This window comes from Nicotiana tomentosiformis, chromosome 1 (assembly GCF_000390325.3).
Source record: "Nicotiana tomentosiformis chromosome 1, ASM39032v3, whole genome shotgun sequence".
In the NCBI taxonomy this organism is placed as follows: domain Eukaryota; kingdom Viridiplantae; phylum Streptophyta; class Magnoliopsida; order Solanales; family Solanaceae; genus Nicotiana; species Nicotiana tomentosiformis.
In genome coordinates this window covers 132,045,084-132,068,096 of record NC_090812.1, presented here as the reverse complement: position 1 = coordinate 132,068,096, position 23,013 = coordinate 132,045,084, and the positions used below count along the sequence as shown (strand labels likewise).

Here is a 23,013-nt window from a genome sequence, read left to right as displayed (position 1 = left end):
CACTACTCTACAGAGGTTAGGCTCGATACTTACCGGGTACCATTGTGGTGTACTCATACTACGCTTTTGTATATCATTTTGTGCAGATCTAGGTACTTCATATCAGCGTAGGCACCAATGAGTCGAGCTTGGATCGGAGATTTCAAGATATACCTGTCGGCGTCCGCAGGCCTCGGAGTCACCCTCTATCTAGTTCTATTTCATTGTCCTTTTATTAGATACTATTGTATAAGGATGTTCAGTATACTCATATAGAGCTTGTGACTTCGTATCACCGGATTTTGGGAGTTATGTTCACTTGAGTTGCGGAGTCCTTTATGATAGCTATTGGTTAAATTGAATGTTTTATTACTATTTTAGTTAAATTTTGCATATATGTTAGGCTTACCTAGTCTTAGAGACTAGGTGTCATCATGACATCCTACAAAGGGAAATTGGGTCAGTGACACTCCGCTTGGTTCGTATCATGATTTTGGACTTGGGCGTATACCCGAAATTTAATTCCGAGGTTCCTAGGTTGACTTGACTTGTTTTGCCGAAAGTTGGCAATTTGTGGTTTAGAAATTTTCTTAGGTTTGACCGTAGGTTGAATTTATGGCTATTGGGTTCGGATTTTGGTTTAGGGACATGAAATGGGTCCATTTTGCTATTTGAAACTTGTCTGCAAAATTTGATGCAATTCATAGTTAGTTTGATAGCATTCAGACGTTTGGTTGCAATTCTAGAGGTTCTTGAGTTTCTTTTTTGAATTTCATGCGTTTTGATATCCGATTCGTGGTTCTAGATGTTATTTTGGTGTTTTGAATTATGTGAGCGAGCGAGTTTGTATGATGTTCTTAGACTTGTATGGATGTTTGGTTTGGAGCCCCGAGGGCTCGGGTGAGTTTCGGATGTGTTTCGGATTGGTTTGAGCTGGTTATAGGTTGTGTCACGACCCAAAATCTAACTAGTCGTGATGACACTTAACCCCAACCCGCTAGGTAAGCCAATTAACAATAAACCAATTCCAATGAGATTCATTAAGATAAGTAATGATAATACAATTGTGCTTTCATACAAAGAATTCCCAAGGACTGGTAGTACAAATCATGAGCTTCTAAGATTTAGAGTACAAAGCTGGTATGAAATAAATACATCATATATTTGAAATATACATGAACAGATTAATAATTCTAAAGCTACCAAGAACAAAAAGGCAGCAATGACCGGAATGCAGGTACGTCTTCAATGCCAGCTCCCGCCATACACAGCAACATCAGCATCAAAAATCTACATGCAAGGTGCAGAAGTGTATTATGAGTACAACCGACCCCATGTACTCAATAAGTAACAAACCTAACCTTAGGTTGAAAGTAGTGAGGAGCTGGGACAAAGGTCGGAGTCCAACACCAATAGCCAACAACAGTTCATAACAATATAATAAAAGTGATAAAAGAAATAACTCAGAGATTTGGTGTTCAGCTCATTCACAGTTACGAAAAATAGTCATGCTTTCCAGTTATAACAGTAAAACCCAAATCCTTCACCGAAATCACCAAAATATGAGTAAGTCAGAAACCTTTGATTTTTCCCGAAAACTTTCAACAACAGATAAGATGATTCAATTTCAGATAGCATGAGAAAAGTACATCTCTATGCCTACATGTCAATGTGTATGTGTAGTCATAAATGTCACAAAACCGTGTAACATGAGGAAATGCATCTCTATGCCTACAGTGGTGAATTCATGTACTCACACTCTTAGAGTATTCAATATCACAGTTTCACACTCCCACTCATCACGCTCAATCACTCAGACACTCAGTCACTCAGCACTGTACAGGGCAGATCCAGCCCAAATACTAATAAATCCTGCTACGGCGCGTAGCCCGATCCCATCGTGAATCAATAACAACTATGCTCACTGTGGGTGTGCAGACTCCGGAGGGGCAGATCCAGCCCAAGCGCTATAATAAGCCAATCATGGCATGAATCAATAAAGCCTGCTGCGGCGTGCAACCCGATCCTATCATGAACCAATAATACCTGATGCAGCGTGCAGCACGATCCCATCAATATCACTCATAATCAGGCTCGGCCTCAACTCGGTCATCAATCTCTCCAGTCTCTCGGGCTCACAATATCATGAAAATTAGCCCAAAAATGATGATATGATATATCAATAAATGGCAGCAGAGACTGAGATATGATATGCAAATGAATGAGTATGTAATTGCAATGTAAGCAAATAATTCAACAACAGAAATGACCTCAGTGGGTCTCAATAGGATAAGCATATAGCCTAGACATGGTTTCTAACATGGATGACATCTCAATTATTCTAGCACGTAGAAATTTCATGAATATAAACAAGATTAGGTCACTACACAGTACCGCAGAATCAATCGAGTCATAATTCACATGGTGCACGCCCACACGTCCGTCACCTAACATGTGCGTCACTTCAACACCAAACACATATCACGTATATTCAAGAATTCATACCCTCAGCGCCAAATTTAGAAGTGCTACTTACCTCGAACAAGCCAAATCCAATACCGAGCAAGCCAAATGATGCTCCAAAAATGCCATACCGTGCATATCAACCTCCGAACTGCTCGAAACTAGCCAAACGCAACTCAAATACATAAAATAATGCCTAAGGAAACAAACCCAATCGATAAAGGTGGAATCTTTAATTAAAAGTGCAAAGTCAACCAAAAAGTCAAACCCGGGCCCACACCTCGGAACCCGACAAAACTTACAAAATACGATAACTCATTCGATTACGAATCCAACCATACTAGTTTTACTCAAATCCGACTCCGAATCAACGTTCAAAACTCAAAAATTCACTCTATGAAATATTAGACAAAACCCCTAATTTTTCTCTTGAAATCCTCAATCAAATGCCAAAAATAACGATAGATTCATAAAATAAAATTAAAATCAAGTAGAGAACACTTACCTCAATCCATGTGGTTAAAATCGCCTCAAATATCGTCTTAATCCAAGCTCCATAGCTCCAAATATGATAAAAGTGGACAACCCTCAATTTTATAGCTTCTGCCTAGCAATTTTTGCATTTGCGAACAAATTCCCGCTTCTGCGGACTCGCATGTGCAACCCAGCCTTCGCTTCTACGAACATGCCCAAACTCAGCAGCCACCACTTCTGCAGTCGCGCTTCTGCGTTAAATTCATCGCATTTGCGACCCTCTCGCCCACAGTCCATATCCGCTCATGCGATCAAAATGTCCGCACTTGCGGACCCGCTTCAGCGCCCAACTTCCGCACCTGTAGACTCTGCTCCCAGGCCAAGAATTCGCTCATACGCCAATGATCTCGCTTCTGCACGCTCACAGATACGCTTCCTGCTTCGCATCTGCGATGGTTCCCCAGCCTAGCCTTCTTCGCAGGTGCACCAATTCCCTCGCTTCTGCGACCACCGCACCTGTGCAAAACCAATCAAAGGTGCGCAACATCAAAACTAGCTCCTCTTCAGCAATGCAACATGGGATAAAAATGATCCGAACCTCGTCCGAAACTCACACGAGCCCCTCAGGACCCCGTCCAAATATACCAACAAGTCCCATAACATAACACGGACCTATTCGAGGCCTCAAATCATGCATAACAACATCGAAACGATGAATCGCACCTCAAATCAAACATAATGAACTTTGAATCTTTCAACTTCCAAAACTCGTGCCGAACCTTATCAAATCAACTCAGAATAAACTCAAATTTTGCACACAAGTCCCAAATGACATAACGAAGCTATTCCAATCCCCCAAAAACATAATCCGAATTCGATGTTCTCAAAGTCAACTCTCAGTCAAACTTATGAACTTTCCAAACCTTCAAATTTTCAACTTTCGCCAATTAGTGTCGAAACCTTCTAGAAATATCCAAATGAAATTCCGAGCATACGCCCAAGTCCAAAATCACCACCTGGACCTAACGGAACACTCAAAAACTCCAATCCGAGGTCAAATACTAAAGAGTCAAACTTGGTCAACTCTTCCAACTCTAAAGCTTCAATCATGAAATTTATTCTTCCAAATCAATTCCATATAACCTGAAAACCAAAACCGATGATTCACAGAAGTCATAATACATCATACGATACTGATCAAGACTTCAAATAACTGAACGGAATGAAAATGCTCAAAATGACCGGTTGGATCGTTACAAGTTACTGGTGTGCTGGTGCTGCAGTTGTCGCAATTGCGAGCACCAGTATCAAATTGCAAAGAGGTCAGGGGAGGTCCAGATTTCACAAATGCAACTCCCTTTTCACATTTACGAAGACAATATAGGATTGGGTTGGGTCATATTGCGACCATTGTGTCGCTTTTGCGAAGAAGACTATCGTTGCAATTGCGAAGCCTTTGTCCCAATTGCGACATCTATGTGGGTTGTCAGGGTTTACTTTTGCGATCCATATTCCGCAATTGCGATGGTTCAAAAATGAGAACCCAAGGGCGTATTTGCGACATCTACAAGAACAAAAGGGTTGGAAGACGGGATTTTAGCCTCATTTTCATATCTTTGAACCCTCGACTCGTTAGAAGAGGATTTGGAGAGGGGATTTTCACATACGATAGGGTAAGTGATTTTGATCTATTTTCAATTATATTACATTATTATACATCAGATTTAACATCATATTCATAAGAATCTAAGAGAAAATTTGGGTAATTCTGTCTATGTTTTGACAAATGAAAATTTAGAATTTGAGAATCGAATTTGACTCGGATTTAAAAATAAAATACATATATGGACTCATGGGGTTATGGGTAGTCGAGATCTACCCTTGGACTCGGATTTTGACCGGGCGGGCCCAGGGTTGACTTTTGAAAAATTGTATAAAGATCATAGCTTTATTAATCGTAATTGGTTTCTCTTACATTGTTTGATGATATTAAGTCATTTTTTGTTAGATTTGAGTCGTGTGGAGGCGAACTTTAAGGGAAAATCTATTTTTGAGTGTTGTTTTGGCCTAGTTGAGGTAAGTATCTTGCCTAACTTTGTGTGGGAGAAACTACTTCTCTGGATTTTGTTTGATTGTGCTACTTAATTTATGCGGAAGACGTGTACATGAGGTGACGAGTATGTACACAGGCTTATATGTGATATTTAACCGGCTTAGACTCTGAGGTTACTTATAAGCATTTAATTGAAGTTATTATTTTATGCTTTATCTTACGTTGTCAAGTTTATCCTTACATGCTTTAATTGAAGTTGTCATTACATGTTCTAGTTTCCATTGTCGAGGTTACTCTTACATGCATTTACTAATAGTTGTTGTCACATGATAATATTTTCATTGTCGAGTTATTCTCATACATTTAGTTGTAGTTGCTATTTCATGCTATCTCTTTCATTGTTAAGCTTATGTTATGCATTAGAACTCGGAGGTGTCATTTCATGGAAATATCTTCATTTTTGAGTTATTGAAGTTGTAGTTGTTGAGAGCTATCAATACGTTTGTGGTTGAAATTATTGGTTATTGGAATACCTCTCCTTGTTGAGTTATTTCTCGTTCACTTTGTTGTTATTGAAATTCTTGTACATATTGTGGTTGAGTCATGGGCTATGTGTTGTGGTAACATTGGTATTGTTGATTTGGCAATGTTGAGACATATGAGCACGTGAGGTGCGATTTGATTATTGTATTATGATATTGATACGCATGCGGTGGTATAAGGGTGTGTATTGAAATGCCTGCGGTAAGATAAGGTAGGATTTATACGCGTGTTGTTAGTAAGAGAATTACTTGAAGCCACATGGTGAGATAATGGAGCTAAAACATGTGTAGCTATTTCGGAAAATTATTTTTAAAATAAATACAAGGATCATGCGGTGATATAAGTAAGATTGTGATTGTGATTTGTGAGATGAAAACATGAGGTGTGATACCTCGGTGTGATTTTTGTTGTACATTCTAAATTGGAAAGGTTCATTGATTTGAACGGTTATTGCATTGTTTTCCTTAAATTCATCTCACTCATATTTTTACTGTATTTGATCATTGTTGCTTTTATCATATGCTCTATCTTTGTCGTCCTTTATTACGTTAATTTCCGTTGTTAGCTTGGTTTGATAAATTACTTAGTTGTCACTTATTTCCTTTATTTTCCTGTTGTTAGATTATATTAATATTCTGCACATAAAAGTTTGTTTAACAATAGTAAACATACTATCTATCCAAGTATTGTATTTATAAAACAATACAATACAATGGATCCGGAATCCTCTCAATTTCCTCAAAGTTCTAACTTAAATTAGGGGCACATGGCATAAGTTAAAATTAATGGCTAAGATTTAATTGATTAAAGCAAAACCCTAACCATAATTTAAATAATTAATAACTTGTCCATAAATATATTAAAAACTTTCTCTCTCTTGTTGAAGTTGTTCAGTGTATTTTTTTGGGAATCAAAGTTAAAAAATAATCCCTGTATTTTTGTTCTTTTATAGAGTCCAAGTGAAAAACAAACATTATAACGTATCTACAATTCATTCCATTTACTTTTGAATCTGAACTATTATACATCTAATATTATATTTTAACTCATTTCATATTCCGACAAGACAAAATCCCTATTATGATTATTACATCGTCTACAAAGAAGTTTTTAACTTTGATTCCAACAAAAAAAAAATACAATGAACAACCTCTTCAAGTAGTGAATTTTTTTTGGATAAAGCAATTTGACGTTTGTTTTTTACTTGGACTCCACAAAAAACAATTACACGGTGTCACTGTAATTGTAATAAAGAAAATTACAGTAGAGGGAGAAAAGAGATAAAATAATCGGGTAAAGTGATAAGCAAGCAAATAGATACTGTGTAGGAAAAGAAAAAGTAGGAAGAGAGAGAAAAGTTATTAATATATTTATGGACAAATTATTAATTATTTAAACCATGGTTGGGGCATTACTTTGGTTAATTAAATCTTAACCATTTATTCTTACTTGTGCTATGTATCCTAAAGCTAAGCTAGAACTTGGGGAAGATGGAGGAGTTGGATCCCAATACAATATATCCAAACAGAGTGTAAGGGCATAGAAACACAAGTCAGATCCACTGAGAGCTCTCCAAGCTTGGAAAGTGCAACGCAATGGACAAACAACAAAGGACCGGCGAAGGGGAACAATACGACGGCGGATTACTTTGCCGGTTTGCCCATCTCGTGTTGCCATACTTAGAACCTGCAGATCTAGCGTCCGTCTCAGCAACCTGCAAGGCGTTACGTGTAGTTTCCAAATCTATTACTTCCAGAAGAATCTCCGACGCTTCTAGAGCCATGGAGACTTACCCCATTTCTTTCTTCAACTCCGTCGACTCCGAACTTTACGCCTACTTCATCTACTCCCCTGTTCAGACCTTACCCACCTTCCCATCCATCGCCGGTCTATGCTGGGGAGGAGAAATTGGAGGTTCAGGTCGGGTTAGGCAGGACCCGTTCCTAATCCGGGTGGAAGGTTCTAACGGGTGCGGGTGTGAAAGTTGCGACTTGGATTGCCCGTGCATGGATTTTTCTTCCGGGTTGCCGACCCGAGAATGCGGGCCGAGTTGCCAGTGCGGGTCAGAGTGCGGGAACAGGTTAACTCAGAAAGGAGTATCAGCGAAGCTGAAGGTTGTGAAGGATAGGATAAAAGGGTGGAGTTTGGTTGCTGCTGATTTCACTCCAAAAGGGAAGTTCATATGCGAGTACACAGGTATTTCTGTTATTATTTCTATTATTATTATTATTATTGTTGTTGTTTAATAGAAATTTTTTTTCTTTGGGTTTTTTTGCAAGGTATTAAATGAATTTTTAGAGTAAGCTACCCTTACTTGTACTCCATAGCTAAATGAATTCCGAGAGTAAATTGATAGCTCATTACTCTGAAATAAATTGTTATTTGTTGGTAACTGATCTTTGTTAGGCTTTTCCTTGGATTATCGAGGAATGGTTTACGGTTTTCCTTTTTCTGTTTATAGTTGTAGTCTGATATAATTGACTGTTGGCACAGAACAATATGCTCGCATGAACTCCCATTAAGCGGATTACAAGGTTTTAGATAGTTAGATTTAAGATACTGCATCTAATATGCCTCTTCAGTTGCTTATGTGGATGGTAACATTGACAAATCGATAAAGATTGTCATGCAATGCTCAGTTGGTGGGGCAATCTGTTCAAACTTTTTCAAGGCTGATGTTCCCAGGGTACAAAGTTTAACCAACCCAAGGTTTCAGATTGATTCTTATCTCAGGCAAACTTACTTACTGATCAGTATGGAGCATCATTGAAAGAGTTTGTTAATTAATAGCTATATTGATTAAACCATTGGTTTCTTAATATAATAATAACAAAGGCTCTATACAGGGACCAGTTGTTATCACACTTATGCTAGTTTTGTTGTTTGCTAGGAGTTTTTCTCCTTAAAAACTTGTATCACAGTGTAGGGATAAGTGTGAGATTTAGAGAATCTTTAGTTTTAAAGAAATCCAATTCACAAAAAAATTCTTAAAACAAAATAGAGAGAGAAGAAAAAGAAATTAATTTATTGGTATTGGAATAAACTGGCCCGAAATAAGTGGAATGAACACAAATGATTCATATAGTCAACTCCGACTATTTAGAATTGATGCATAATTGATATGACATATATTGAGCAGTGAAAAACATCGGGCCAATAAACAAGATGTTGTGATATAAAGAAATAGGGGAGTTAAGTCAAAAAGGTGACACCAAGAAAAACTAAATATTCTCACGGTTCTGGCCATATGCTGCTTAAGGTGCAGAAGTGAGGAAACTGAATTTGGGTTTGTAGTGAATACCAATGATCCAATGTTATGGTCTAAGGCAATTGATTTTCCAGTTTGTGGTTGTGATTTATGGAGAAATTTTGAATCTTTGGTAGGATCTTTTTTAAATTCCTTGGTTTTAAATGAGGGTAATGGTTGTACTTGTGGTGGAAAGACGACATGTTGAAGTGTGAACTCTGGAAGATTTTAACTCCGTCCGTTTCTTGCTTATACACAAAAGCACAGACGTGTGTATAAGCCTAGAACTTTCTTTCGAAAGGCTTTCTGAGCCTAAGAGTTGGAGGTTGAAATCAGCAGATAAGGCTCATGCTTTTGGTTTTGTGAAAAGATTAAATGGTTAAACAACTTGAATTAGGGAGGCAGTTCAAAGTTTTCAGGTGAAGTAATGAAAGGACAATAGGGTTTAGTAGTTTTCTTTTTGTGCATACTACTAGGATAAATTTTGATAAATTCAGTTTACTTATGAATGATAATTTCAAAAGCTTTTTGCCATCTGAAGACCTATAAAATTCAGTTTAATGTTTTATCATGTGCAAGGTCCTTTTTGAGCGTGATTTTCTTTTTCTTTTTGCAGGGGAACTTTTGACCACCGAGGAAGCAAGAAATCGCCAGAAACTATATGACAAAATTTCAAAGAGTAGCCGCTTTCCGCCTGCACTGCTGGTTGTGAAGGAGCACCTTCCATCTGGAAACGTGTGCATGAGAATCAACATTGATGCTACCAGAATTGGCAATATTGCACGTTTCATTAATCATTCCTGCGATGGTGGTAACCTTTGTACAATGATAGTTCGAAGTTCGGGAGCACTGCTACCCCGAGTTTGCTTTTTCTCTTCCAGAGATATTTTGGAGAATGAAGAGCTCAGTTTCAGTTATGGGGATACTACGCTTAACCCAACAGGCTCTCAATGCTTTTGCGGTAGTGCATGTTGTTCTGGGATCCTTCCATCAGAGCACACATGATGTGGTAAGGTAACATTCCATTGCTTTAAACATTGTGGTACATTTATACTTCGAGGTGCATTCCTACATGGGGGCAATGCATGCCACTATCAAGTTCAGCTCTAAAGCACATGGCGTTGAGCATACAATGCTGTAATCCAGAAAAGATTGAAGAGGCCATCGAAGGGTGTGGTGGAATATTAAGATTCCTTCAATCTTAACCAGTGACTTTCTTTGGTTCGTGCCCTGGGAATGGAGTCCGCTTTGGTAGGGATGCTAAAAACTTCCCATAGCGAGCTTTCAGCGGTGTGAATCCGGATAAGTCGGGTTAGTGAGTTTTGAACACCGGATGATTTGAATAAAAAAGAAAAGAAAAATTTGAAGAGTCAGTCCGGCAATTAAATGTTTTTTTTTCTGTGCCTGATATGACGTTCTGTGACGAAAGATGCAAGCTAGATTCATATTCAATTGATAAGGGAGGATATTGTGTTGTTGGAATTTATCTCGTCAAGGAGAAGATGTTGTGTTTGTCAAGTTGCTAGACAAAGCTAATGGATAAGAAGGCACTAGGTGGACAAGAAAAGGGAGCGGTGGACGAGGCAAAATATTTGGCACTTTTGTGATCACTTTGATGACTGAAGAAGAGCATGGACAGAACAATGGAATTGGCAGGTTATTTAGGATTTATATATTTGGGAAAGTTAAAAAGATGTAAGCCAGCAAAGAAAATGTTCACGTACTACTGTCAAATGAAAAACGACCTTGGAAAAAGCACCATAATGACAGGGTATTGCATTACACCGATGCAGATGTAAACCATATAAAAAGGTCTGACACAATTGCTAGGAAAAGACTTATTTGGCTATTTTACTTGTTGAAATGGTATTATCCGTCTCAATGTGGACTTCGTCGTTGGAAGATTTGAAGAATGGCAGCTACCCAAAGTTGAACTCTAATGGACAAAGAAAGAGACAATGCTAATGATTTGCGAATATTCAGAAATTAAGGGACCACTGAGAAGGTAACTATCGAAATTCAGATTCAATTCCAACAGGTTCTTCATACATGAAATAAAGAAGGAAAGAAAAGCATCTTCTGTGGTTGGATCAAGTAAAAGAAAAAAATCCATTTTGTGGTAAAACAAACATGAACTTGACAAGAATTTTGAGAATTTCTTGAATTTACCGACTTTTATTCAAAATCCGAAGCATGACAGAAACCAAACTTATGGTGGTTGACTAGGGTCTCTGTTGATTAATTCGATTTTAATATAAGTATTTGCTGCTGTTAGCTATTATACTTGCTAAATTCTACAGCTGAGGGAGATAAAGTTGGGGAAAGGAATAATAGCATTCTCCTTGGTTTTGCAAGTCAACAAGAAGTGATGCCAAGAGGACCTTATCAAAGAAGTGATGCCAAGAGGAGTCACTAGAAATAGTTGATTGAATAGTTGAAGAAAAAATAGACACTTCTAAGCAGATGATTATGATAATAAAGAAGAAAGCTAAAAGGGTACATGTAGAGGTGATTGTGAAGCAGGAACCATTTGGCACATGTAGAGGTGATTGTGAAGCAGGAACCATTTGGCACATGCCTCCGAAGCTGAAAAAATATGCTGGTGTTGTTTAAGCATTCTTTGATTGGAGTTCATGGAAGTGTTTGACCAATTACAACTGCTGACTCAAATAAGTGGAGGAATACATTGAAGCACATTCTGGAAGGGACTAACTGGTGGAGCTTGTGTAGTTTTAAACATATCACTTGGGAATTCAGATTAGACAAAGAGAAAGCAAAAGAAGTAACCAGTTCTGGTCCTTTAGATTGGGGAAAAGTTAGTGCTAAAGAGAAGAAGAAAGATCAAAGACCTGGAAGGAGAAAACAAGGACATTGCCTAAAATTTACTAGTGGAAATCTGAAGAATGAATCCCAGCATGACATAGAGCAACAGCAAGGAATTGTTTTGAGGGTTAAAAATTGATTGCTTAAGGATGATTCTTTTGGGTGTATGGTTAGTTTTGCTTTGATCGATCTCTCTTTTACAATTATTTGTACTTGTAAGAGCTTTTGTGTAAATGTTCTTTTACCTCTGCAAATGTCTCTATTCCCTGTCAAAAGAAAGAGTATTTATTTGACTTCTAACAAAATTGTCTCTTGACTTTTATTTTCAGATTGTAATAGCGATGAAAGAACAATTCTAATATATCCGTTTAATTTTGAGTTACTGTAATAAGAAGGTCAAACCTCCAGACATTAGGTTATCATGCAACACATAGCATCATCTTAATATTTCTCATCTTTTTCTTTTGTTTTTATATAAAAACAAAGGCAGAGGATGCAGGAACCTAACTGTTGAAGTCCAGACTTCCTTTACTAATGCGGAAACCAACACCTACGAATAATTCAACTCAAGATTAGATTTAAGAGTGAAAGATAGGAAATACCAAAGTAGTTGTTATAGAGAGTTTGATATTACCGCAATAAAGATGAAATAACAAGAACAAAAAGGCAAATAAGGAGCTTATATCCAAGATATGGAACCAACTAGCAATTAACGATATGGAACCAACTAGCAATTAACGATATATCAAACCCAAGACCTCAAGTTGCGTGCAAGCCAAGAGCACATACTATCAACTAAAAATAAAATTGATTACCACTACGGAAATTCACCTTCTAGCAGTAGCTAGAAAGCAAACCGATAAATCGCACCAAGTCGATAACCGAGTTAAATCGAGAAAAAAATCCGACTATGATTCAGTTTGATTTGGTTTGGTGTTGAAAAAAAAAATCCAACCATAATTGGTTTGATTTGGTTTTAACTAAAAAAAGTTAAACCGAAACCAAACTAACCCGACGTTACATGTATAGAAATTTCAAATATATCTAATACATAAAAATACTTATTGTAATGTAATTTATAAATATTTCTTATCTTTTTCATAGTTTTATCTTTTAACCTATTATTTCAAGGTTGAACTTAGAACTTTTGAATGCTCCAATAAGTTTTATAGCCCATAAATGTTAGTAACTCAAATAATGCTAACAAAAGTTCAAACCAAAATCAAATCAATAGTAATGCTAACCAAAGACATTCAATTCAAGACTAGGAATGATAATGTATTGGACATCTATTTTTTAGTTTTGCAATGATCTAGATAAAAATACATAACCTATTTTTATTTTTCTTTAGTGTTTAGTTATGCAATTAATAATACTTGTTAGTCGTACTTATTTTAGCACGACTTAGTACTTTTATATTATATTCATTTTTATTTTAGCATAACTTCGTATTACAACCTATTGCAATCTAGGAATTAAACTCTTAATCCTCCACCTCTTACAATAACTCTATTCTAAGCTCTTTGTAATAATTCTATTACAAAGCCACATTCTTGACTAACTCTAGTCAAACAACCAAAGCAATAATGATTAAATGATGTCCTACTAAATACTTCTAAAATGCCGTGTAGGAATACAAGTAATAACAAAAGACAAAGACACAACAAACTAAATGACTCAAGACATATTCAATGTTGGGATGTGGTCCTTGGTTTGTAGCAGATTTGTTCTTCAATGCCCTTGAGGAAAACAGAGGCGGCTGCACACTTGGGAGAATATGTGTTTTTTGGGTTTGCAAGTTTTAGGTCAAAACCTTGTATCATGTTGTTTATATATGTGAGATCAAGAGAGAAGATACAAGGGCATTTCCCATTCTAGCAAACTACAACTGTGATGATGTATTATTGCAAGTACAGTGCAACAGCTTTAACAACTATATAGTTGACTTGCGCAATGACTTGAAGACCTGATCCTATTTGTTCCCTTTGCAGTTCTCTTATATGATTTCCTTGAGAATTAAACCAGACAACTGAGTATGTTACAATAAGCACAAGAGAACTGATCGTATCAAGTTCATATATGGTTCTTCCACGAAGTTTGACAAATCATTAGAACCACGACTTATCACATTTCATCATCAAACTACTCTTGTGTTTCTTCGGGTCTTATTCCTGGGCCCACTTCCTTTTTATGTTAATTGTTGTTGTGGACCACTTTACTAAGTGAAATGTTTTTTCCTCCTGTTCCTTTGCCATAAAAGGTCCCTCCTCAACTTGTTCAGCCTTTTCTCCAACTTAGCTAGTAGTGGAAACAAAGACACAAGAAAATAGTAAGTCAAGCACACTTTTCATTTGACTTTCTGTGTTTAGAACATATTATTTCTACGTGTAATGTGTTTTTAACACATATACGAGGTGAGCTTAAGCTACTAAGTTCGGTTGAATTTGAGAATTATATTGTAGACCCTTCTCTGTGTATAGCAATTTTAGACCCCGTGTGGCCATAAATAATTTTAATATTTGCAAATGATAATGTTCAGTATATTCAGATACAAGAAATTAGTAAAAGATCATAGTTACTAGTACTTCGGGAAAAATCTGAGAACGGGTGAAAGCAGAGGGAAAAAAATTTGGCGAAAAATTCCTTCAAGTTTTGAAGTTGTGTTTGTTTGATAATGGTTAAATCTAACAAATACAACTTGAGTACTTGAAGAATTTTATTGCCAAAATCTTCCGAAATAAATTTAACATGATCTCTATTGAATGACGAGTTGGCCTGAAGGTTGTAGAGGCGAAATTGGAGAGCCGTAACTGCTGGAAGAATCATCTCTCCATTCATCCTGAACTTGAGCTGCAAACTGCAAATTCCAGAGAACATCCTCCATCGAAGGCCTGCCCACTGGATCTTCATACAAACACCTGCAGCAGATCTCTATCATCGTCTTCAATGATTCATCCGAGCATGAACTTCTTATTGCTGGATCAACCACATTCCTTCTTGATGCTTCATTGCCCATTATGCTTACTTGCAACTATACAATATAACAAGAGAAAATGAGTGGATTTCCAAAAGGCTTACATTATTTGTTTATGAAGCCATATCATCTTCATTGAGCAACAGAGAAATGCCCCTCATCGATTGAGTAAGGATTTCTAAAAGGGTTTATAATATCCTGGGCCACTCTGGAGAATAACATTAAAAACCCAAGTTAACATCATCCATTTTCCATAGATGGTTTAGTCTATTTGAGGAAATGGAGGACGAGTACTTACAATACTTGTGAGAGGTCAATAAACAGAGTATGCTACTAGTTTCCTTTAGATCTTATCGCTTCATGCTATTGGAAGTTTGGTGGCTTCCAACTTTTTGCATATACCTCTTGTACTAACTTTAGATACTAACAATACTTTTGCCTAAATATGGTCGTCATTTATAGAAGGATGTAATTTATAAAATGTCATACTTCTACAATGAGTCAAAATGTTGGAAAATAATGCCAAGACATCTTTCTTGAGATTCTACGTGAAAAAATAAAGATTACTTAATGATACAATTTAAGAGAATTACTCAAGTAAAAAAGCATTAAATTAGGTAAAGTTTTGAAATTTTGTAGCCATTTCCCCCACCAAATTAAATCCTCAGGTGATGCACAGAAACCTGACAATATTCACATGACAACACACCATAGGATATACCTTTACAGAAAAAGTTGATGTAAATAGGGCAGAAGTTGGGTATCCTTTTTTAGTTAATATATAAGTAGCATTTTTTGGGGGTGGGGGAGCATTTGTGTGGGAAAAGTTACGGGTGTCTCAAAATTGTCATTAATTTCTAGATTATGAAATATCAATCTTCAAAAATATCGGGGACAATGACTACGGTTTACCTGGATTTCTCACTAACATATATTATGGTGACACATGTATAAACTTCAATCTTATTTCTTTTTTCTTCAAGAGACATATACTCACACTACGTTTTACCTCATTGGTAGTTCAAAATGAAAATCTGAAATGAAAAACAGCTAGATGATGAAGTGTTAGTCATACCTTATTATGTAGAACTAGAATATCATTTCTGGTATTTATCTGCCTTCCTGTTATGATTTCCAGCAGTATAACTCCAAAGTCATACACATCCAACTTCTCTTCATATTTTTCCCTATAAATCAATATAGGTAAGAGTAAAACAAAGTGTAAGTATGTCCGTGCTTACAGCTTATTTACATTCAATAATACAATATGTTCTGAACAAAGTGGAAATGCCTATAAATATTTGTATTACTGAGCTAAGCAACTAAATTAATTATAAGTTTTGAAATGTCAGATTGATTAAAAAGTTGTAAGCTTAATAATCAAATTAAGTAACTAAAGGCTATGCGGAAACACTACGATTTCAAAATTAACTGCTTTAGCTATTCTAATACTATATTTCTTCGTTGGTTTACGTCTTTGTGTGCATCTAAGAGGTTCATGGGAAAAATTGAACCAGAACTGAAATCAATCCCACTGTATAATAGACATGAAAACCACAAAGCTTAGGTGATTTTGTTGTTTAAACTATGCTGCTCCAATTTGACAGTAATTTGTACACACCTCTCCTTATAACCAGCTGGAAAAGTGTGACAGTATTCCTGCAAATATGCACAGTGTTGGCAATTATTGATATTACGGCAATATATAAACTTCTTTTGTAAGTGTGAGTGGAAGAATGAACATAGAACTTTGGGAAGTTGGTCATCACACCTTTCCTACATTCTCCGACAGAATAGGCAAATTGTAGCTGCTAATTTTGGCAACAAGGTTCTGATCCAACATGATATCTGTTATCTTCAAGTTATTTGAAAAGATACCAGGGACAATTCCATTATGCAAGAACTGTAGGCCCTTTGCTACCCCTGTTGCAGCTGCTATACGTTGTGTCCAAGTTAGTTTCTGTCTACCATGTCTATCTGCAAATAGGATAGTGAGGAACAAAGAGCATCAAATTTCCAAACATATAATCCAGCTAAGCATTTGAATTAATCACATTACAACTAACACTGTAGAAGTGTTGATGCTTCTTAAGTAATTACCTGAAATCCAGCTCCTTAGGGTCCCATTAGGTACGTACTCAAAGACGAGAAATATTCTGCTAACACTTGAATCATCCAAGTAACACTCAAAGCAGTGTCCAAGAGCACTGACCAAATGACAATATCTGAGCTTGGATATCAACTCTATGTGATGCATAAAATTTTGAGTAGTGTTGCTTCTTTTCATTATCAGGCATCTAATGGTAACATTTAAACCATCTCTCATCTGGCCTCTGTACATCTGAAACCAAATCAGAGTAAGTTTGTGAACCCTTGTCCTCCAAAACAGCTGCTAATATTAGTAGGGTTTACTCTTGGGAAGCTGTTAAAAGCTCAGGCGTGATTCTCAGATAGGGGTACGCATACATAGAATTCTAGTTGGGTTTTGATGTATTTTGAATGATCCATACAGAGTACTTATATCCATATGCCATAACCATTTGACACGCTTACGTCTATACAAATTACTAAACCGTTTTGCATGGTCAGCAACTAGCTCAGCAGCTAAGTGCGGAAAAATATTTTAGACTAGGATAAAGATATTAACAGAATCTATTGAAAATTCTAAAGCAATAAGAGGCGGGGTCAAAAACTTCAAGAGTTACACTCATTCTTTTGTGCCAAAACGACAAAGAATGGATGAAACTACTACAAGTCAGCACCAACTCTCAAGTATAACACTCAAAGACATCAATGCTACAGCAGAGGAAAAGCTCAAAACCATACATGATCTTTGGCTTTAGACTCAAAGTCATACATATTCTTTCACATGGAGCACTAATAGTACATTTACTTTAACAAAGTGGTGCACTTTTAGTCATAACACTGAGAAAAAGCCCAAAAACATACATTATCTTTGGCTTTAGACTCAAAGCCATACATATTCTTCCACATGGAACACTAATAGTCCATTTACTTTAACAAAGGGGTGCACTTTTAGTCATAACGCTAAACACATTTTAATTTTTAACAGAAATCCTAAGATCTGACAAAATATCTGTTCCCTTTATTTTCTTATTTACCGAAAGAAATAAAGATGACAGATTTATCTAGATAGCAAATAGTAAATATACATAGAAGTTATTTACTATTTATCTATTTAATATTCGTAAAATATACATTTTACTAAGAAATGTTAAACACCGTTAATTTTTATTTGCAATGATTTTTATCTAGATAACCTCAAATGTTATCTAGATTTTTTATTATATACATAATATTTATTTTTATTTTATGTATATTTACTATATGTTGACTCCCATAAAATAAAAAAATCTAATAAATATATATTTATTTTATGCCAACGTATAGTAAATATTTATTTACTCTCAGCAATGATTTTACATATATTTATTTTATGTCAACGTATAGTAAATATTATGTATATAATAAAAAATCTAGCTAACATTTGAGGTTATCTAGATAAAAATCATTGCAAATAAAAATTAACGGTGTTTAACATATCTTAGTAAAATGTATATTTTACGTATAGTAAATAGATAAATAGTAAATAAATTCTATGTATATTTACTATTTGTTATCTAGATAAATCTGTCATCTTTATTTCTTTCGGTAAACAAGAAAATAAAGGGAACAGATATTTTGTCAGATCTTAGATTTCTGTTAAAAATTAAAATGTGTTTAGTGTTATGACTAAAAGTGCACCACTTTGTTAAAGTAAATGGACTATTAGTGCTCCATGTGGAAGAATATGTATGACTTTGAGTCTAAAGCCAAAGATAATGTATGTTTTTGGGCTTTTTCTCAGTGTTATGACTAAAAGTGCACCACTTTGTTAAAGTAAATGTACTATTAGTGCTTCATGTGAAAGAATATGTATGACTTTGAGTCTAAAGCCAAAAATCATGTATGGTTTTCGGCTTTTCCTCGCTACAGCACGAAAGAAGGACGGAAGTAATTACTGACTTCATATATATATACCTGGCCATTAGACATTTCACCCATAAAAGTTTCTGTATCAAAGTTGTTTGTAGCCACCTCAAGTTCTTCTAACGAGAAGGTCCGATAAGATGGAAGACTGAGTGCTCCTAGCTTCATTGCTTGAGTAATGTATCCTTATACAAGAAATACCGAGGAATCAAGTTAGCTATACTCAGGAATTAAAGGAAACCAAAGAGAGCGAGGGAATTTTTCTTTTCTTCCTTTATGCATATAGGAAACAGGGTGCAAATATACCTAAGCTTCAAGCTTGAACAGGAACTTGGTTATTGAGGCAAAGGGTCTGTAATTCAGAATCTCTCAAGACTATAAACTTAAGAAGATTCAACCAAAACGTTCATAATTTCCTAATTAGCTAAATATGAGAATATTTTAGCTTCCAACTTCTCTATCTGTGTTGGTAACAAACAATGTATAGGACTAACACCTCCCACCGATTGATATAGGAAGTTGAAAGAAGGTGTAATTTGTTTCAAAGTATATGAAATACAAAGAATATGGGCAGAAACAGAAGAGAGGAACCTTACTTGCATCTGTATACAACTTTGAGGTATATGAGGATGATGCATCTTCTGAAATGAATCTGGATTGGGTTTTCTGGGCAGCCTTCTTTGCAAGAAAAGATTTGACAATCAAGATGGTCAGGCATACTAGTATGCCTCCGCCGGTGATGCTACCACAAATTATCAAGGCAAGAACCACTTTAGAAGCAGGTTTTTGTCTTTGATGATGAGGTAAGACGCCGACAGCCAAAGCCTCATTTCGACAGAAAGAAAATGGATGTTGAGTTCTGTCTCCGGTTGCTAAACAGTTATTAGAGAAATGCACAATCCTATTCCTCGAACTAGAGAGAAGGCAACTAGGTAATGTTCCGGTCAACAGATTAGCAGACAGATCAACAAAGTCTAATGCAGCGTTGCATGGATTATCTTCAAAAAGCATTCCTGTCAACTTGTTTCCTGCAACATTCAGGTAAGTTATGGATGGGAAAGATAGCAAGGATGGAGGAAATGGCCCCATAAATCTGTTGGAAGAAATATCAAAATGTTCAAGCTGATAATAGGACTGAACTTTCTCTGGAATGCTTGCAGTGAACTTATTATTCCTCAGCGCAATGCTTTCTATTTTGCTTCCAACTTGAGGAAATTTCGGTCCAAAAGAGTTGTCCTCTAATTCTAAAACTTGAAGGTTTCCTAAACTGCTAAGATCAGGCACATCCCCACTAAAATTATTCCTCGAAAGTGAAAGTATCCGAAGATTTTTCATATCTCGCAGTGTATCTGGCAAAGGTCCATCTAATGAATTGTTCTTCATACTCAAAACTGCCAAAACAGAAAGCGAACCAAGCCCATCCGGAATTCTGCCAGTCAACCTATTTCCATCGAGCAGTAAGGTTTGGAGGTCAGTTAATGATGAAATTGTTTTGGGTATGCCACTGTGAAAGTAATTTGAGTTTAAGTCAAGTATCTCCAGTGCTGACAGTCTTGAAAGTTTTCCAGGCAAGCGCCCCCATAAACCAAGAGAAACTAATCTAAGGACTTTCAAGCTAGGAAGCTTGACAAGGGCAGTGAAGAATGAACCAACAGAGAAGTTTTTGGGTAAAGGGGAACCCCCCTTTATCCCTATTATGTGCAACTGAGTTATGCTTTCTTCATAGCACACAACAGTGACAGTTGAAGTTGGCTCAATCTTACAGAAATCAGTGTCATTGTTCCAACTATTCAAAGCTGTTGGATAGTTCAAAAGACGTCGAATTCTCAAAAGGCCTTGCACTTGAGAAGATTGTAATTGCTCTGAATAGCTGATTGAGATTAATACCAAAAACAAAACCAGTAGCTTTTCAAGTCCCAAATCTTTTTCCATCAGCACAAGACTGGCTCAACAACTCTTTTAAAAAGAACTGAGAATTTTCTGGAGAACACTGCAATTGCATCAGAACTTGTAAAATACTCTCTAGAGCTCAAACTCAGTAATCCAACAAAATCAAACTCTGCATCCATAGAATTTGAAAAGAAAAAGGGAGGAGGTTAAAAGGTTAAGAATAAGAAACTTAATAGTAATAATAACTTAAAATCCTGCAAATTCACTTCAGAAAGTGGAGTAAAAATGTAAGTGGCAAAAACAATAACCCCCCCCCCCCCCCCCCCAAAAAAAAAAAAAAAACCCTGCATATAGAGGAAAACTTAGAGATAATTCTTCAGCAATTGATCCAAAGTGCAACATTAAGGAATGAGGTGCAACATATGATATGAAAATAGTGAGATAATCATCCCAAATTGAAAAAAGAAATAATGAATGAATGTTGCAAAGATTTTGCATTTAGTTGTATAATCAGACACATAACTACATAAAGTATAAATACAACTATCTCTGCTTTTAACTTATAGTAGTAGATTAGTATAGAAGAGTAGAGATTCTTAAAAGCTCACAGTAATGGAGGCTTTACCTGTTTTACAGAAGAACTTTGAGGAACTTCAAGGAATCATGGTAACCTTCAAATGAAGTAAAAACCAACTTTTCTTCACAGAAAAATTCATAGGCTTACACCAACTAGTCTTCTTCAAACAATGACCAATAAATTTATGTAGTTAGTTCTTTTCATTTTTATCAAGAATAAAGTAGTGCAAAATAGAATATTGATAGCTTTTACGGAAGGGAAACACCCTGAATCTTGACTAAAGATATGAAAGCAGAAAAGAAATGTCAGTTGTATTATAATTACCAACAAAATCAGAGCTCAAAGACCAAGAAAGTTGGTTAGAAGCCATCCTCTTGCCCACACTTAACTTCTTTTGATTAAGGCCGGGTCGCAATGTTTTTAAAAATGATTATCTTATAATATTGGGCAAATCTTCAAGGAAGTAGCTTTTCAATTCTCTTTCTTTTTAACTATATGTGTTGCAAGTTGCATAACATAGAAATTAATTTTCTATTGTTCCATATAATTTCAAAAGTAAGTTTTTTACTTGATAAACAAAACAGTTGACGTTCAACACTGCAGTCAGAACTAGTCAAATGATTACGGAAAGCCTAATATGACAACTAAACGTGAGTAGAGACAATATTGCCCAAAGAAAGTAATGTTTCTCACTAAATGATCATCATCAGAGGCGGATGTAGTATACAATTTACTGGTTCAATTGAACTCATAACTTTCGACGCGGAGTAAAAATTTATATGTAAAAATTCATTAAAATTATAAAAATAATAGATATGAACCATAACTTTAAAAATATAATGGGTTCAATGTTAAAAACCTTAAAATTGAACTCATAAGATTTAAATCCTGGATCCGCCATCATCATATATATTAATTTATCTCATAACTTGAACAAGGATATTTTCAATAATTTTTAGTAATACTTCACTGTCTAGAATTCACCATCGTGTTGTTTTCTTATGATTTTATACATCTTAGTGTTATCTCAATATCTTATAAGAGATGTCCCCAGTTTCACTCTCAAAGCACAATAAAATATAGTAATATTATAGAACATAAAACACAAGAATGAAATGGGGACCTAAACACATCTTCTTTTCTTATTATTTCCATATTATGTATGAGATATGTGACCCTCAAGGGACGTGCTGACATGGATGAAATATGTTTATCCATGTTTAGGGCTCGAGTCTTGAAAAAAAAAAGACCCCATCCAGTGCGAATCCGAATTAATCGGTCAGCAAATCTTGAATACTAGATGCTTGAAACAGATGTACAAGATTTGTGGTATTATTTTCTAACATCATTACAAAAAAAAAAGGATTTTGAAGTAAAGCAATAAACAAAAAGAAAGATGCAGAAGGAAACCCTTTATTCTCTTTTAGTGCTTGCCACTGTGTGCCTAAAGGAACAATAGCCTGCTTTAGACTTTAAATTTACTTATTTATTCATGTACTTGTTTTTCCTTTTTTTATTTGCATTTGCGGTTTTCACAGAGGAGCCAACGAATTAAAAAGGAGTAAATTTATTTTGATTATGTAATTTTCATTACATTTTACTCTTAGATTATTTTGTGTACACATAAAATATACTTAATACATACATACATACATACATACATATATACTTTTCTTAAGTCAAACAAAGACTGTGTGTTTGGTATGATAGAAAATAATTTCCTAAAGAATATTTTTGTTAAGGAACACAAATTTCCAACATTTGGTTACCTTGAACCAGGAAATGTTTTCTATGGAAATGGAGAAAAATGTTTTCTGTCATTTCCTTGGAAGTCATCTTCTTCTACTAATATCCTAACACTTATTCAATCTTACTTGTTTCAATCAACCCTTATGCAATACTGCTAACCTTAAATACTCAGATATATCAGCAAAATATTTTCTATACATCTTACCTTACACCTCGCATAATTACTACATGACACCTACTTTAGTGTCACA

At 35.7% G+C, this 23,013-nt stretch overlaps 2 protein-coding genes across 11 annotated transcripts; one reads left to right on the top strand and one right to left on the bottom strand.

Moving 5' to 3' along the window:
• The first annotated feature begins 6,952 nt into the window (after positions 1–6,952).
• LOC104094423 (histone-lysine N-methyltransferase SUVR3) lies at positions 6,953–11,964 on the top strand. 6 transcript variants are annotated; one of them, XR_001968944.3, is made up of 3 exons: positions 6,953–7,708; positions 9,376–10,070; positions 10,189–11,964. XR_001968944.3 is itself a non-coding variant. In XM_018770191.3 (3 exons), the coding sequence occupies exons 1-2, from the start codon at positions 7,108–7,110 to the stop codon at positions 9,762–9,764; spliced, it is 990 nt and encodes a 329-aa protein (XP_018625707.1). In that variant the 5' UTR covers positions 6,953–7,107; the 3' UTR covers positions 9,765–9,768; positions 10,189–11,964. The 6 variants fall into 6 exon arrangements, 3 of the variants coding, with proteins under 3 accessions (XP_018625707.1, XP_018625706.1, XP_009598650.1); XR_685895.4 differs by having other exon boundaries at positions 9,376–10,764; positions 11,060–11,964; XR_685894.4 differs by having other exon boundaries at positions 9,376–11,267; positions 11,305–11,964.
• A 2,115-nt stretch (positions 11,965–14,079) lies between these two features.
• On the bottom strand, positions 14,080–21,488 carry LOC104094422 (probable inactive leucine-rich repeat receptor-like protein kinase At3g03770). Of its 5 annotated transcripts, none has more exons than XM_009600352.4 (9): positions 21,338–21,475; positions 21,062–21,173; positions 19,143–20,605; positions 18,598–18,731; positions 16,657–16,897; positions 16,328–16,533; positions 16,178–16,215; positions 15,632–15,743; positions 14,080–14,613 (listed from the first exon to the last, which is right to left on the bottom strand). In XM_009600352.4, exons 3-9 carry the CDS (start codon positions 20,476–20,478, stop codon positions 14,338–14,340), a joined length of 2,343 nt encoding a protein of 780 aa, XP_009598647.1. In that variant the 5' UTR covers positions 20,479–20,605; positions 21,062–21,173; positions 21,338–21,475; the 3' UTR covers positions 14,080–14,337. The 5 variants fall into 5 exon arrangements, 4 of the variants coding, with proteins under 4 accessions (XP_009598647.1, XP_009598649.1, XP_070047666.1 ...); XM_009600354.4 differs by having other exon boundaries at positions 21,062–21,170; XM_070191565.1 differs by having other exon boundaries at positions 21,062–21,475.
• Positions 21,489–23,013: the final 1,525 nt, after the last annotated feature.

What these genes read in the sequence shown, in the direction of transcription:
- LOC104094423 (XM_018770191.3), top strand. Translation starts at nt 7,108, where the DNA reads ATGGACAAACAACAAAGGACCGGCGAAGGGGAACAATACGACGGCGGA. An exon ending in GTTCATATGCGAGTACACAG is followed by an intron (nt 7,709 to 9,375) that starts GTATTTCTGTTA and finishes TTCTTTTTGCAG; the next exon opens with GGGAACTTTTGACCACCGAG.
- LOC104094422 (XM_070191565.1), bottom strand. Translation starts at nt 20,478, where the DNA reads ATGGAAAAAGATTTGGGACTTGAAAAGCTACTGGTTTTGTTTTTGGTA. An exon ending in TGTCGGAGAATGTAGGAAAG is followed by an intron (nt 16,216 to 16,327) that starts GTGTGATGACCA and finishes GCATATTTGCAG; the next exon opens with GAATACTGTCACACTTTTCC. An exon ending in TTCTAGTTCTACATAATAAG is followed by an intron (nt 14,614 to 15,631) that starts GTATGACTAACA and finishes TATATTGTATAG; the next exon opens with TTGCAAGTAAGCATAATGGG.